Source organism: Toxotes jaculatrix, chromosome 23 (assembly GCF_017976425.1).
Source record: "Toxotes jaculatrix isolate fToxJac2 chromosome 23, fToxJac2.pri, whole genome shotgun sequence".
Taxonomy (NCBI): domain Eukaryota; kingdom Metazoa; phylum Chordata; class Actinopteri; family Toxotidae; genus Toxotes; species Toxotes jaculatrix.
Genome location: NC_054416.1, coordinates 3122377 through 3138442, shown reverse-complemented (window position 1 = coordinate 3138442; position 16066 = coordinate 3122377). Strand labels below are relative to the sequence as shown.

The following is a 16066-nucleotide window of genomic DNA, read 5'->3' as shown; positions in this document are numbered from 1 at the left end:
CTACACACTTATACAAGCACACACTCAGTATTAGCATCCACATCCCATTCATTTTACATACCAGTGTAATGACTTACTGATTGCTTTCCTGTTTGGACTAAATCTTTGACTAAAAATTTTCCTTGATATTTAGGTTGAAAAACCAGATTCCACAAATCACACAGACGCTAGAAATCCTACGACACATGCAGAAGAAAAAGGTGTGTAAGCTTTTTTATGGACTATGTTTGAAATGTTATGGTATGAATTGTGATCTGTTTTTCCAGACCCTCCAGAATTTAGCAGTGAAGTACTAAACCTGTATGACATCAGTGTAACTGTGCTCTGTGACTGCCGGTAGTTTGATTTGTGATTTGTTTTTGATTAATGTCTGAATTACAAAAATGACCTTGAAAAAAAAAAAAAAATTAATTTGTAGGTTGGAATTATACCCACGACTGTGCACAAGCCAAAGCTGTACAAGCTAAAACAAAGCCCTCGACTTTTAAACTGTGTAAAAATTGTACCACAATAATTTTATTTTTCATTTTACTTGATATTCCACTTTGTCCTGTGCTTTATATTTCCCCAGGAAACCACAGAGCCCATGGAGACACACTTCCTGTTGGCTGACAATGTTTACTGCAAGGCCTCAGTGCCACCCACTGACAAAGTCTGCCTATGGTTAGGGGTAAGTAAAGCTTAGATTAGAGTCGGTTTTATTTACCGTTACGTCGTCTTTCATCACTAAACCGTGTCTCAAGTAAATATATTACTGAACAAAACAAAAGGAAAAGTTATAAATTTACTGTTACTTCACTCCAGAAACAGCAAAAGGTATATTTAAGAATGATCAATGAAGTAACGTAGTGCTCTGCAGAGGTATGTGGATCAGTCTGTTGTCATCTTGACAACTTGCCTCAGAAGCTTTAAACTTACTGGGTTTAGCTCTGGTCATTGACATGTGCTGTTGTGTTGGTAGAGGTCATACCTTCAGATCTCCTTATATATTATTTAATTCCTCGACACCCCAACATTTTTCCCCTCAAAGGCCAACGTCATGTTAGAGTACGACATCGACGAGGCCCAGGCTCTCCTAGAGAAGAACCTATCCACGGCGTCTCGGAACCTAGAGACTCTCGTGGAGGATCTTGATTTCCTGCGAGACCAGTTCACCACCATCGAAGTCAGTATCCTTCCCCTATACAGTCCACCAGGGTTGGGCTTACTGCCCTTTTTTTTTTTTTCCCCTAGTGATGGGGGAAGCAGTTGTGCTGACAATGGCGACATCTACTGGCTAAATTCTTGGTTGTGCATTTGTATGAATGGATTAGATCTGAGAGGAGGATTAGACTGTTTTGTCAAATAAAGCTTGTATTATATGCAAGGTTCCTGCGAGCATGAAATCCCTGGAAATGGTTTTGGAAAAACATGAAAAACCCTAAAGGTTCTGGAAAAGTCATGGAAGACAGTTTCATAGATATCTTAATCTTAAAGTTCAGTGAACACAGGGATATGGTTTGATTATCAAATCTGCCGTCGTCGTTCCTTAACTCACCGCTCTCCTCAGACATGGCACGGGTCTACAACTGGGACGTGAAGAGAAGGAGCAAAGAAAACCCCCTCAAATCAGCAGACAAGTCTTAATATCAGCGAGACAGCGTCCACGTCCCCTTCTGCTAACTATCTTCTGTTAAGTCAATAATAAAAAAAAAAAAACAGACCCCATCTCCCAAGTCATGTGTATGTTCACCCCAGTGCTTGACAGATGGAGGGCAGGTTTGAAATATTTCCAAACGTTGTGTTGCACTTGGTTTAACTCATGAGATTGTTTTGAAGACTTGTGCAGGTGCCACAAGTAAGGCCAGCTAAATCAAGTGCACCTCATGATTCTTTGCTGGATTTTAAATATGTCCTCCATCGGGTCAAGCTCAAAACTTCCACTACTACTGTTTTCTGTTGATTTGTTACTTTTTAAAGTATTTTTTCAAGTAAAAACTAACAAAAAAACAAAGTCGACAAGGCAATTTTTGTATTCTTTTTAACGATTTCACTATGTTCCTGTTATTTTTTCTGCAGATTATAAGTGAGGGTTCTCTCGCATTGTCTTCTCCTCCTTGCATTTTTCCTCTTTACAGACCAGACACTTTGTTTTGTTTTTTTCTCAGCCTGCAACAACGTTCACATGTTGGACTTTTACTTGGGTTATTACAGAAAACACAGTTGCCATTATACTCCATGGAATCAGGCTTGTAGGATGATAAAGAAGAAGAATACAGAATAAAACTTATAATGCCTTGTGGCTCTGGTTTTCACTTACTTCAGGACTTTTAGGGGTTCAGAAGGATCCACTGTTGTCCTCCGTCCTTTGACTTTCCACACTCGACCATCTCTTCCTCTCTTTTTCCTCCCCTTTCTCCTCCTCCTCTCCTTTTTGCCGCTGTTCTGTCTGTATTTATTTGTCTCTCACTGTACTCATTATACGATGAATGAAGTAAAAGAAGAACATTTGGGGAAAGAGATGACACCTTGAGCTGGTGCTCTGCGTCGTGTGTTATTTTCTGATGAGAACTTCTAGCATACAAGCAAAGAAGAAATGACGTTTGGACCAATGTGAAAAAAAAAGCAGAACAAGTTTATTTTTCAAGTCACATTTTATTATTTTAATTTTTTTAGTACATTTCAGTTTGTTGATAGATAACTAGAGCAGAGGAAGAGAGACTGTCAGCTTTAACCCAGCAGGTTTAAGGACAGTGATGTAGAGTTTTTGTCTGTACAGCTCAGAGGGTTGAAAGAACAAGTGAAAGATCATTTTTGTACCACAGCTCCTGAGGGCAGGAAGGTTTTTGTCACCCAACAGATACATGCTTCTGAATACAGAGCTGACACATTGATGACCGGTTACCCGTCAGAGCGGCAGGGTGGATTAAAGTGTACGGGCAGCTGATTTGTCAGAATCGCTGGGTGTTCCTTCCACCCTTAAATTATGTGTCTATGTGCAAACTCAAAGGAAAAGACAATTTTGGAAAAAAAAAAACGTCTTTGAGGTGTAGCATGTGCAAATTTGCTTGAAACATTCAGAATCATAAGTTCTTTAGTCACAAAAATGTCAGCTTTATTTCCACTTTTACCTTTTATTTAAAGGAGGCCACCGCATTATTAGGGCCTGTGGAGAAACTCCTTGGACACAGGCAGAAACTTCACCAAAATTTGGCAGGAAACATTAATTTACCATCCATTGCAGATAAATTTTCCTTTAGATATAAACAGGAACATTATTTGTGGCAAAAAAAAAAAAAAAAATTCAAATGGATGCTAAAGACTTTCTTGCCGTGAGTTAGATAAAAAGAAATCCATATCACTCTCATGTCTGTGTGTTAAGTATGAAGCTACAGGTAACAGCTATCTGTTCGTTTGTTTAATCCTTACAAAACCAAAGTGTGAAAACAGCAGGTGGTTTTATAGGATGTTTAGTGCCAGATCATTTCTCCACTGTCTTCCTGGAGTCTTGTCTGAATTACTGAGCTTCAGAGGTGCCGATGGGAGGAGTTTGTTACCTTTAGACAAAGCTGGGCGTTATATTCAAGTCAGTGAGCAAAGCATGCAGTTCTCTCACAGATGATTACTTGGCAGTGTTTAAAAAAAACCTTGAATGTCATTTAACAAGCCTTACTGCTGTTCTGAAGGTGTTACCTGAATCCAGAAAAACTTGCTGGTGTTTACCCAGACAGGATACATGTACGAGTTGCAGTTTGGGAAATGGGTTGAAAATCTTTTCATGGTGCAGCATAACATATAAACACCTTCAGAACAGGATATAAATATGAAGCTTTACAGAGCAACCTGGTGAAGGTAGCTTAGCGTGATGACTGGAAGCAGGAGAAACCAGCCTTTTTCTTATCAACTTGTTACATTTCTTTTCGTCTCAATCACTGCAAGACAGCAAATACCTGTTCAGTAGTTCCCAAAATGCTGAGCTTTTCCTTCTCACACAGAGTTTTAACAAAGTGGTGACAGAATTATAACAGAAAGCTATTTTCAGCACGTCTGAGGCTGCAGCTGTGCTGACAGAAACCACTTTACTGACAGCTGAAGTGAGTCCAGCAGCGTTATGTATTCTGTATGAAAGCAACCGATGCTGGTCCCGGCAGAAAGCGGAGCAGAGTGCCACTAAATCACCCTGTGCGTTTCTCTGGAAACGGGCCAAACAGCAGATTGGTTTGCTGTCAAACATGAAACTGCTTTCCATCACACCAATAGCTTCCTCCAATGTGCCCTTCCTTGATCCCTTCACGGGTTCTGAGGTGACTTTGTCAGCATCTCTGAATGTTCACATCTTTGTTTGCACCAACCTAAACGCGTAGATTCCAACTTCTGTAATGTCATGTGACTTCCTCGAGCCGGGAGAAGGAAACTAACTGGCTTTACTCGCAGTCCGCAGTGTCAAGTGAAGCCAGAAACATTAACAGCCACTTTCAGACCATTAGCAACTGATTGGGCTTCTAGGAAAGCAGAAGCCTCTCAAATGTAGAACATCTTTAGTGTTTAATTGCTGACTGCTTATTTCACACACTGGCTGAGTTGTGTTTTACTGGAATCAGCTGAGTAGTGACCCAGTCCTGTCCATTTGGTATCCTCAGGATTAGGACTGACTTGGCTATTTTATGCTTGAAAATGATGTGTCAGTTTTTGGCCTTGCTGTATTCTGTGTTTCTGTCGTTTTAGGTTTTGTGACTAGAGGATGTGTTCTTTTTTTAACGAAGAGCCAACAATAAACCGCTGGAAATTTTTAAAACTCAAATCAAACAATTTGAAATTATTTAGATGTGACAAAGCAAAACCAAGCTTTCTGCAGGTGTTTACTAAAATAATTTAAAAGTAAGTTAAACAAGACCTTTTACATAGTCTGTATTTTATTGTAGCTACTTAAAGGAACAGTTTGACATTGTGGGAATATTTACTTCCTTGCTGAGAGCTAAATGAAAAGATTAATACTACTGTGTTGAAGCAAGCTATTACAGAGCTTAGAGGTTTGACTAGGTGCTGTACAGTGGAGCAGATCAACCAGCTGTCTGACATCTGGAGCTGTACACACAGGAGACTGCATCCACACCCACCCACACAGACTTTAACACTTCTGCACTGTCTACTCTATGACGGCCACTTGGGAACATGTAGAAGCGCTTCAGTATGAAGCGCTGCTGATGATACAGCAAGTCAGTGAAACAAAAACAGGCTGTTTTTTTAAAGCTGTCGCAGGATAAAGCATAACCTTCACTGTCACATTTCATAAACTCAGGGAGAACCTTTTAATTCCTGGAATAATTTTTTTTTGCAGATCGATCTTCACTCACTTCAGGAAAGAATAATGCAGTGGTTACAGCTGTGGAAACCGGTTATTATTAGAATTATTTCCCATTAAATTTTACCACAAAGCTTCTTAAGGAGAAGGAGAGGTATCGCTCTTACTGAAAACATTTCTAATTCACACATTCATACATTTCTTATATGACTACTGAGTGTGAAATCTCACCTTTTCCCCTACTGATACATTCATGTGAAAATAACATGACACACACAAAACTCTTTGGAAACATGTATAAAGACAGCACACAGTGTGAGCAAATGAAGCACTTACAGCATCCTCACTGCCCTACAGAGGACTGTAATGACTACTGGATAAATACATTTTAAAAATAAATAATCCGTGTTGTGATCGTAGCAGGAATATACATGGGCGAGTTATGTGGGACTTCAGATCAGATTAATAGTCAGTCAACATAGTTTTTAAAAAAAAGATCTAAATCAAACCATAATATTTTTCCTACATCTACAACAGTATCTCAATCAGACAGTTGAATTTCTTCATATCGAGAGAGGGAGGGGAAAACAGTTCAGGTGGGGACTCTGCAAAACAATAGATATCAAGATGCACACCAAGCCATCCAGGTAACCATGGCAGGTAATTTAAGGTACATTTAGCTGGAAGTGTCTTTCTGTTCCTTCTCAGTGCTTAGAGGTCAGGGTAAACAGATTAATGTATTTGGTCCAGTGTTGATTTCATAAGAATATGTACTAGATTAGTAGCAGATGAATCACCTGCTGACTTTGATTGACCTTTGTAGACGTTTTTCTTCTTTCATCCTTCCCAGTCAGTACGGTATGAGAACAGTACGATTCACTAACTGATTCTTTCTTCTCTCTGGCATTTACACCAGTCACTGGTCTGAAATAATAAAGTTAATGTAACAATAAAATAAATGCACACCTTAATAGGAGCAGGAAGTGAACTCATTTATGCGCCCAGATGAGAGGAGCAGCTGGTTAGCATTACTTAGTGAAAAGACTGGAAGCAGGGGGAAACAGCAAGTCTGGCTCAGAGGTCACAAACCAAAGGTCAGTCCAGCTACTCTAAAGCTCCCAGACTAACATGTCTTGTTTGTTGAATTGGTGCAAAAATGGCAGTTCACCATTTTAGTACAGGTTATGTGCCAAACTATTTCTTGGCTGGGCACAGTTAATCCCTGGACTCTCAGCTGTTTGCCCTGTGACGGCTCAGAGAGCTCGGCTTGCTGTTTTCCTCTGTCTCCAGGCTTTGTGCTCAGCCGAGCCAACCAGCTGCTGGAGGTAGCTTCATATGTAGTGTACAGACATGAGAGTGGTGTTGATCTTCTCACTTAACTCTCCACCAGAAACCGAATAAGCAAATGTCCCAAAATGTTAAACTATTCCTTTAAAAGATAAACTCACACTGAACTACATCAGGCAGTAAGCACTGATTTTGGCATCTAGGTGAAAATTAGGATTAACTGGACTATTAATGGAGAGAATAAAAAAAAACTTTAAAACCAAATTTAAACCAGTTTGAATGGAGACATTTGCTACAGCCAGTTAGTGATGCCACATGGCGTTTAAATCCACCTGTAACACTGGAACGTGTTAAACCGAAAATAAAAGTTTGATGTGATGTTACACTTGCACACACAGATAAAAAAAGGTATGTAAACCACTCTCTGAGAACAAAGGTTAACCTTGTAGTGTTCCTGTGCCTGTATCTGTGTCGGGTTGATTTAATGCCTGCCACTTGAACCTTCTTTCCTTGACTGTGTTGTGGTACAGTCCTGTCCGTATGCATGCATTGTGGGTAACGTGGTTCATCAGGTTTCCCTCTGCATGGTCTGTTAGCCTTGCCTTTGAGAAATACATGGTCTCCAGTTTGCTTGTGGTGATACTCCACAGTTAAGGTGGACTTGGCCATAAAGGTGCTCTCTGGCTCCAGCATTCCAATTAGTCCACCTTAACTGGACCCCAGTTAAAGGCAGACAGGAGTTGTGAAGCTAGTCCAACAAGTCCACCTCCGTCAGTTAAGCTGTACACGTTATCTCTTCCTGCTTAAGCAGTCCACTAGGAACTGGATGGGTGACAGTGTTTTGTTTTAGTGCGGTATTTAGCAGAATGATAGTAGATATAATCACGTTGTCAATGTCATTGAGCTCACTGGAGGCCTAAATTGTTCCACAGAGAAATAATGGTCTCTAGCAACAAAATAAAGGCTCCAGGAAGGAAATCTGTTTTCCCCTGTTTAATTTAGGACCTCCAGGGCTCCTCCATTGAGTTCTGATAGTGGAATGTGGAGCAAAATGTCAGCATAAGGGAAACACAATTCTTGTTAACAAGGCATGTTTAATCGAAGGGTGCTGACTAAATTTTTCTGAGTGATATGTACTAAGAGGATGTTGGGTACCAACGTAAAAGTGATCGTTTTGTATGTGATCATGTAATTGCATATTGGAGGAGAGTAGAAAGTTAAGAAGTAGTGGGGAGGAGAGGTGAAGGAAGAGGAAATGAGAGAAAGATGACAGGTCAAGCGTGTCATCTCATTTTGGCAAAACACCAAAATGGATCCTCTTTCTAAGGCCTTTCTAAGACGTTCAGGGGGAAATATTCAGGCGAGAGCCCCATAGCAAAACTAAAGGAATTGAATCATGGGAGCCCTCGCAAGTAAATGAGCATCTGTGATCCTTCCTCTCCAACAGATAAAACGTATTTAGAAATGGCCACAATCCTTCAGCTATCCACCAATGTTTAAGGTGTTCTTTGCCGTCGCCTACCAGGCTTTTCATTGAAATTCCTCAAACATCCCCTTCTTTATTCAGTCTGTAGAAAGAACAGTAGAAGGTTGCCAACAGTTTCAGTCAGAGGGCCGACACCTCAGTCCGTCAGCCGCTCCCCTCTGAATCCTTCCCTCCCCTTTTCACCTTCAGTCCCATCATTCAAGACTCGTTCCAGATCAACAGAGACAGCGGCGGTCACTCTTGGTCACTTCCTCGGAAGAGTGAACCACGTTGGGGACAAAGCCGCTCTTCACGCCCTCCCAGCCCTCCTGGATTGTGATGTCCCCGGACCGCACTAAGGCGAAGATGTCTCTGGTCAGCTCGGTGAAGGCGTGCTCCACATTGATGGCATCACGGGCCGACGTCTCGATGTAGCGCATCCCATACGCCCCCGCCAGCTTCTCTGCCTCCTGGCGGGTCACCTAGAAAGTCAGATCAGATAAGATAAGCTTTTTTTTTATACAAAACAAATGTCCATTTTATTCCAAAGTGCCAGAAATGTGTGTTTTTGGTATTGCAACCACAAGTGCATTAATACATTTACTAAATGTGTTACCAGAACTGCTGAATAGTGTCTCTGCATTTTGGTTATTCTGAAGTATAATCCTGGCTGCACACTCAGAAACTGATAGAGATCATTACCAAACCACATGAGACCGAACAAAAACATTAAATCAGTAGCTTCACTTACATTTTTGAGATGTTCGCAGCTAAGCAGCAAGAAAATTGTTTGTTAATTATTCCACGGTAAGTGATGAGAGTGAGTAGAACAAGATCAGAATGAGCCTCATATAATTTCCTGGTTTATTTGTTTTTAATCTTGTTCTTACATTTTATCCTATAAGTGTAGACACACTGTTGTGCAAAGTGATTTGCTGTGTAATCCTGTGCTGTCTAATTTTCAATGGTGATATTTTTGCTTTCTCTCTGCCCCAAGGGAATTAAACTGTGACAATTTCCCTCTGATCCAAATCTGTGCTGATCTAAAAATGAACAAAAAGTTATTTTTAAAATTGAACACTTTGATAAACTGTATATTACGGAACATTCAAAAGAGTCGCTATCCCTAGCAACACATTTTAACACGATGAACTGCACCTGGCGCTGTGCCTCCAGGTCACACTTGTGGCCGACCAATAGGAAGACGATGCTGTGCGGCTGGACGTGGCTTCGGGCCTCCTCAAGCCAATCGTGGACGTTCTGGAAGGAGCGGCGATTGGTGATGTCGAACAGGAGGAGCCCGCCAACAGAGTTACGGTAGTAGGCCCTGGTGATGGACCTGCAGAGGGTGTAAAACGGAGGGAAAGATTAAGATTAGATTAAGATTAAAGATCTGCCAAGTGCATTAAACACAACAATGTGTCTCTGTGACAGGAAGAAAGCTGAGGTTAAAGCTGCAAGGAAAGATAAATAAGACATTCCCTGTCTGGCTGTTTATCTTACACACCTTGACAAACAAGACACAGGTTAAATTTATCCTTTAGTGTTTGTATTTTCGAACAGGAAGTTTTAATGTAGCTAACAAAATGCTCTTTGGCCTTTGAAGTAAAATTTGATTAGATTACAACAGTAAACCAGTTAGTCTGCAAGTTACTTTAGAACAGACACACAACACATTTTCACACTTGGGACTCTTATCTAAGCTCAGGATGAAAAGACAGAGAGTAAGCAACATTTGGTGAAAAGGAGAATAAGATAAATCAGAGGAAAAGCTTATCAGGAAGAGAAACTGATGACAGGGGGTGTGAAAGAAGGAAAAAAGGCAGAAGTGACAGAGGTGTCATGTGGAGAAGCTGAGAAGCAGGGAACACAGCTGTGTATGAAAAATGATGTCTGAAATAATAACCTGCGTAGTTTTGCTTGTTATCGTTGATGAATTTGGTTTGTTTTGATGATTTTGATGATTAAAACTTAAAACTGTTTGCTGCAGTAAGAAATGACCCATTTTATGTAGAGGAAAGAAAAACAGGTGCTATTTTTTAAAAAATACTCCTGAATGTCAAAATACCTATAAAGCACAAAGTCCTACTACAGGATACATTATAGGACATACTCTTACTTCCTTTAATTTACTTCCTCTTACTCCTACTTCCTTGATTTTAAACTGAAAATGAAATGGAATAAATCTGCACTGCCAATATTCCAATTATCGATAATCAATAACTGTACATCCAGTGGAAATTATGATACAATAACGTTAAAATAAGCCTTTAAAAAACAAAATCAGTGGAGCCCGAGTTGAAACTAGAATCATGGGGCTGGATTTTACATAACCATTTCATCACTGCAGTGGGACCCGGGAGGAGTGCTGCGAGATTCTGACAAGATCTGACACCCCACATGTACACAAACACACAACAACCCCCTTATGAGGCGTCCATCTTCCCACAGTATCCTCACAGAGGGAACGTCAAAATAAATATAATGAGAAGGAAAATTACTGGTTTGACGTAGAGACGGAAAGAGACGTGTCAAGAAAGAGGAAAGAGGCGGGAGGATTAGTCGACAGAGAGGACACAGTAACACAGAGGAGGAGTAGGTGGGAAAAAAATCAGAACCAGCGAGTGATTCATTTGATTCGACGCACATAAAGCACACACACAAATACATACATATGGAAGGAAGGACCACGAGGGTGAAACTACAGTGACTAAGATGAGATCTGCATCATCAGTAGAGAGAACAGATGAGTTTCCTCTTTACAGGAGCAGGTAAAATTAAACAACCAATCAGGCGAAAACCAACAACAGTGTCACAAAATCCCAAAATATCTTAAAACGTTGGTGAGCAAAATGTCGGCCTCAGTGGACCCACTGAAGAGAAGTTAATATAGAGCGAAGAGAAAGAGCTACGCAATGACAAATGACAAATTTAAGCTAAAATCCTTGTGTGTGGCTTTATGGACTTAAATGATTCATTGATTATGCTGTGATGGGATCTCAGACGTATTCGTAAAGAAACACCCAGACTTCTCATCAAAATGGATGAAAAAAATGCTCTGATTTGTCCTTCGGTCTCCGAGGGACATGTCGCAGTTCCCATGGAGACGGTAATCACACTGACAGGTGAGACCAGTCCCCTTCTGTCAAGATGATGAGTAGAGATGAATGAGTGAGTGTGTTAAGATCCATTTTAGCTGATGAGATACACGGTACACCATTATGGTTTTATTATAGCCCCGCGCAAGTGTGAACATGGACGACGTTTACTAATGTCATATATATTTTTTATTTTAATTTCAAGTTAATTTGACACATTACATTACAGTCTTGGCAATATGACCTCACACCTTAAGATTCTCTTCTACCAGAGTGAAACTAAACCATGTCTGAGTCACGATTCACCTTCAGACTCAAAAAACAGGTGTGTTAAAGAGGCTGAATCACCTGTGATATTAAAACACACACTTTGAGGTATTAGGAACATTTGCAGGCGTTTACTTAAACAACCCCTCTGGTCGATTTTCTACTTTTATCGCCTTAAACCTCATTTAAATAACAGCTCCTCCTCTTGTGCAGGCAAACAAATTAGTTCAAGGCAGCAATTCAAGTTTTAAGACCCCCAGGCTATGTCCTTAAATTCTGGGGACTTAACAAGTGTTCCCTGTTGTTAAGTACTAATCATCCAATTTCATAATTTTTGTCTTATTTAGACTCTAAATTTTGGATTTCTGGACAAATAATGTTCAGATATAAACTATAAAATACCTACTCTGAATGACTGCATCATGCATTTATGACTTTAGAAACAGAAAATGATGCTTTTAACATGTTGTTTGTCATGTTTACATTCAGGTCTACGTTTAGAAATGTTCTAAAATGGCAGTTTTCTGACACTTCCTGTGTGATGTTCATCAGATAACTATTTTTTCTGATCTTGTAATAATGTGATGCTTTATTGATCTCTATGAACGAAAATTCAACTCCACCCACCAACAAAGAGGTCAGAGGTCAGCTACAGGTTTTCCCACTAAGCTATCTCTCAGTTCTGTGAAAGCAGCTGATCTTTCTTCCCATTAAATACCAACAAGATGTGGGCAGAGAATTAACCATAGATGATCCTTTCAGTTTCCAAATGAATCAAAATTAAAGCTGTAAACCATACATTTCTTTTTTTCCCCGTTTGTCACTGTGGTGTTTCTGCGCTGTATTTACAGAACTATTACACTTAAGTACACTTTTATGATATTTAACGTACCAACCAGCTTCTGCTTTTACATAAGGATCTAAAAGCTTCACCTCCATGGCAAATAAATACTATAAATGACCAATCTAGAAACAGACTGGAAGCAGACTGTGGACACTAATGACACATTAACCCAAAGAAACTAAACTAACCTCAGCCATAATATAATATACTACACTATGTTACGGTAAAGTTATAGGAACATAACTCTCTCATGCATCCATCTGTTCTCACCTGAACCGCTCCTGACCCGCGGTGTCCCAGATCTGCAGCTTGATCCGCTTCCCCGGTTCGATCTCCACCAGCCGGGAGAAGAAGTCCACGCCGACGGTGGGGTCCGACACCTGGGCGAAGCGACCCTCCGTGAACCGCCGGATCAGACACGACTTGCCCACCGTGGAGTCCCCGATGACGATCAGCCGGAACTGATAGAGCCATATCGCTTCCATGACTTTCGCTTTGCCTGTCTGTCGCTCTGCCGGTCTGTGGGTCTGTCTGTTGTTGTGTGAGCGCTGGTACACGCGCGTGCACGAGCGAGAGCGTGCACGAGAGAAAGAGAGGAAGAGAGAGAGAGAGAGAGAAAGGGAGAGAGCGATCAACATTAGATTATTGTTTATTATATTCTTTTTTTTAAATAATTTAAATTAATTTAACAACTATATAGGAGCTTCGATTTGTATCTATAGAGATTTATAATGTATGTGCTGCTCAGTAAAAGCTTTATATAATGTGATATAATGACGTTAGAACAGGCCTACTCTGTAGGACATTTGCATCTGTCATAACATCCCTGTGATTTACTGTATTATTTATAAACTCAGCAAACACGTTGCCTCTATATGTCCCCGTGTTACCTCTCTGTGCTCTCGGTTTGATAATAACCTGCTCCTGTAACCTCCGGGGAACATCCTGGGAACGTTTTAGCACAAATACCTGCACATCAGCTGCATTTCTGGAGCTCTAACAGATTTTCTAACTTTGCAAAATATCAATACATAATAGTTTAAAAAGTATTAAGCATAGCACATACAAACAACACAAAAAATGCTGCTTTATTGTTCTATGGTGCTCAAAGTTTTTGAACTACAGTTCCCATGATGCTTCAGGGGGCATGAACAGGAAGTATAATGTTGACATGGATTCAGTTGGTTAGCTGTAGGCTCCAACTTTTTTTCTGAGGCCCATGTGTGTTTACATATTGGCACACTGAAATTATAATACGCTGAGTTAAAAGCTCCTGTTTGCAGCATACCCACATAAATACAGGCAAATACCAGTGCAGTACCAAAAAACATGACGATTCCCAGACAAGGTCTGAAGTTATGAGGAGAGTCTTTTGTCGTGGGATTACTAAGCAGATTCGTGGACGTTTATTCACAGTGAAAATCAACACGATGACATTCTCCAAAAATGTAAGTGACACTGAATCTAAAAATATGTGTATCGTGTATGTGGGCTCAGATTTGATTGTGTTGTGACTCAGAATGAGTGATGTTTGTGATTGAAGCAATCTGCTGCTAAGTGGTTTTTATATAGTCTGTGATTTTACTAATTGTAACAGCAGCCTCTGCAAGTATTGTGTTTCCCTCTGAAATCTGGAGAAGCAGAAGCATAAATCTTGATAAGTCTTTCTGTAACATTAGAGACTATACTGCAGCTGATGAATGCAAACACTGAGAGGACATAGGGGACAAAAAATATTAAAACAATACATATTTGACTAATTCCCCCTTGATTCAATGACTGGAATATAACCTTTAATTGGCTTTTTGACCAACCCTCCCACACACACACACACACACAAATAACTGGCTTACTGTGCTTCATTGTATTCAGTGCGTGATTCAGTTAAAACCACGAGATATAAGAGAAAATCCTCTTATGCTTTTCTAGTCACTTGATGGCGTCAATTGATGTTTTAATAAGCCTGCTTTCTGGATTATTGGCCGTAATGCCCTTTTTGATATGAGGCTTTGGCATTTCAATGTGTGACCTCCCAAATAATAAGAGCTGTAGCTTTACAAATTAGGAGAATGCTTTTCTTACTTAGCATTTATTTCCTGTGACATACCTCTATCAGATATTTGCTCCTCCCCTACATTTCAGGAGGAAACATCCACCATTCTCCACTACGTTTATCTTTATTTACAAAACACATGATCAGCCTTTGAAATGTATTGATTTGTTATAGACAATAAGCTTCTGATATCTCTACCACGACCAATAATACAGTAAAATATTGGAAATAAAGTTGAAATTTGTAATAACCAACCTTGAGGAGTCAAACTAGAGAAGCTGATCTTTAATTTTCCAAAGGTCAGCCATAAATATTGATCACATGCTCCCATGCTGGCCTTACACTAATGATTAACAGGTTTAAGATCTGACTGAATATAAAGTGTATTTAACAGATTTTACTAAACAAAAACATATTTAGCATTGTTTTATCTCCTTCACGCTTCATCACTTCTCTTTTTTATCAGATTTGTTTTGAACCGGATTTAGAACTGACATGTTTCAGACAACAGACAATATACTCAGAGACCTCGGCTGTAAAACCTGGTTAAAGCGGTGAGGAGGTTGACCCTTTGCTGCAAAGGGGAAATGGATCTTGAACGGTGCGATGTGGGAGATCCTTGAATGAGTTATGCGTTACCCCCTATAGTTCACCTTTACTGTCTGCATCTTCACACTACAACCATCCCTGACCAGGCCATCGGGCGGGCAGGGAGCCAGACACATGCAGCCTCCCATCACCCCCTGCGAGTCTCTGTGGAGTCGGGTTGCGTAGCCCGGTCGGTATGCAAACATTAGTGGCCGAATCCCCGGTGAATAGTAGCGTTATGGCCTCTCACACCGGATGCGTGAGGGCAATTTGGAGGTGCACCACGGCACACAGCATATCCGATATCCAACGTTTACAGACGGATCAGTCTCTGAAAACCTGCCTTATCTTAAATATAAATAAACAGACTATGTTCGAACCGCTGTGGAATATTATAATAGCCTGTGGTTTTAATAAGCACCAGGCAACAGCGTTAAGTCCATTTCCTAGAAAAGCGAGCGACTTTTCCTGTTACATTTGTTCAGTAAACACACGCAAATACGGTTTTACAAAATGTAAACGACTCTAATTAAGATGTGGGTGGACTCCAGCTTCTCATAGGCCCACTTGTAAAACGTCTTGTAGCAGGTTGTTTTTATTGCAGGCTGCCATTAGACCAGTGCACATCACGACATAAAAGGCCTGTCGTGTTTTCTTTAGGCAGCGTTAAACCACTTTTAGGCTTAATGACATGATAAATAACAGAAATGCAGGCTGCAAATGGTTAAAAAATACCTACTTGGAACAGGACTGGAGTGGACTTTAGGCCAGAATGGTTGCTGCTCTCACACTGTTCAGGACCAGGCTGATGTGGGCTCCATGGCACCGACGAGTCTGGCTGGATCGATCCTCAGGACGCAGCAAATCAGCCGAAACAGCGACAAAGCCTCCGGGACTCGATGTTTGTCTTTAAGCCCGATGACAGAGGCTGGTGTGCAGCAGGCCCTGAAGTCAGGGCTGATTTCCTTATAAATGTCAGGCCCGAGCGAGAGCTGAAAGAAAAACGCACCCAGAGCAGGTGCAAGAAAAACAGGATCTGCGCCTTTCAGCCGGAGCCACGAATAAACCACGAACGAGGCTCTGTTCTCTCTTTCGAGACCGAGAAGCGTGGATGTTTACGAAGGCAGGATGCTCGCTGTCAGAGGGGAATCCCGCGGTATCATTTCTGTGTTTGCTGTGTGTT

At 40.7% G+C, this 16066-nt stretch overlaps 2 protein-coding genes and 1 long non-coding RNA gene across 4 annotated transcripts in view; 1 reads left to right on the top strand and 2 right to left on the bottom strand.

Moving 5' to 3' along the window:
• The window catches only part of vbp1 (von Hippel-Lindau binding protein 1), a 3658-nt gene extending 1380 nt beyond the window's left edge, over window positions 1-2278 (top strand). Inside the window, exons 3-6 of the mRNA XM_041031338.1 lie at window positions 134-200; window positions 572-670; window positions 1031-1169; window positions 1550-2278. Of these exons, the coding sequence (XP_040887272.1) occupies window positions 134-200; window positions 572-670; window positions 1031-1169; window positions 1550-1626 (382 nt within the window). The 3' untranslated portion in view covers window positions 1627-2278. The remainder of the gene's footprint in view (window positions 1-133; window positions 201-571; window positions 671-1030; window positions 1170-1549) is intronic.
• Window positions 1-5569, bottom strand: part of LOC121177122 — a 17910-nt gene extending 12341 nt beyond the window's left edge. The window contains exon 1 of one of the 2 annotated variants that reach the window (XR_005893170.1): window positions 5559-5569. This is a non-coding gene — a long non-coding RNA (uncharacterized LOC121177122). Of the gene's footprint in view, window positions 1-3688; window positions 3701-5558 lie in introns of those variants that run through there. The other variant, XR_005893171.1, reaches the window with a different exon arrangement.
• On the bottom strand, window positions 5564-16066 carry LOC121177120 (ras-related protein Rab-39B). Its single transcript, XM_041031337.1, has 4 exons — window positions 15623-16066; window positions 12513-12790; window positions 9192-9372; window positions 5564-8515 (listed from the first exon to the last, which is right to left on the bottom strand). The coding sequence occupies exons 2-4, from the start codon at window positions 12725-12727 to the stop codon at window positions 8270-8272; spliced, it is 642 nt and encodes a 213-aa protein (XP_040887271.1). The 5' UTR covers window positions 12728-12790; window positions 15623-16066; the 3' UTR covers window positions 5564-8269.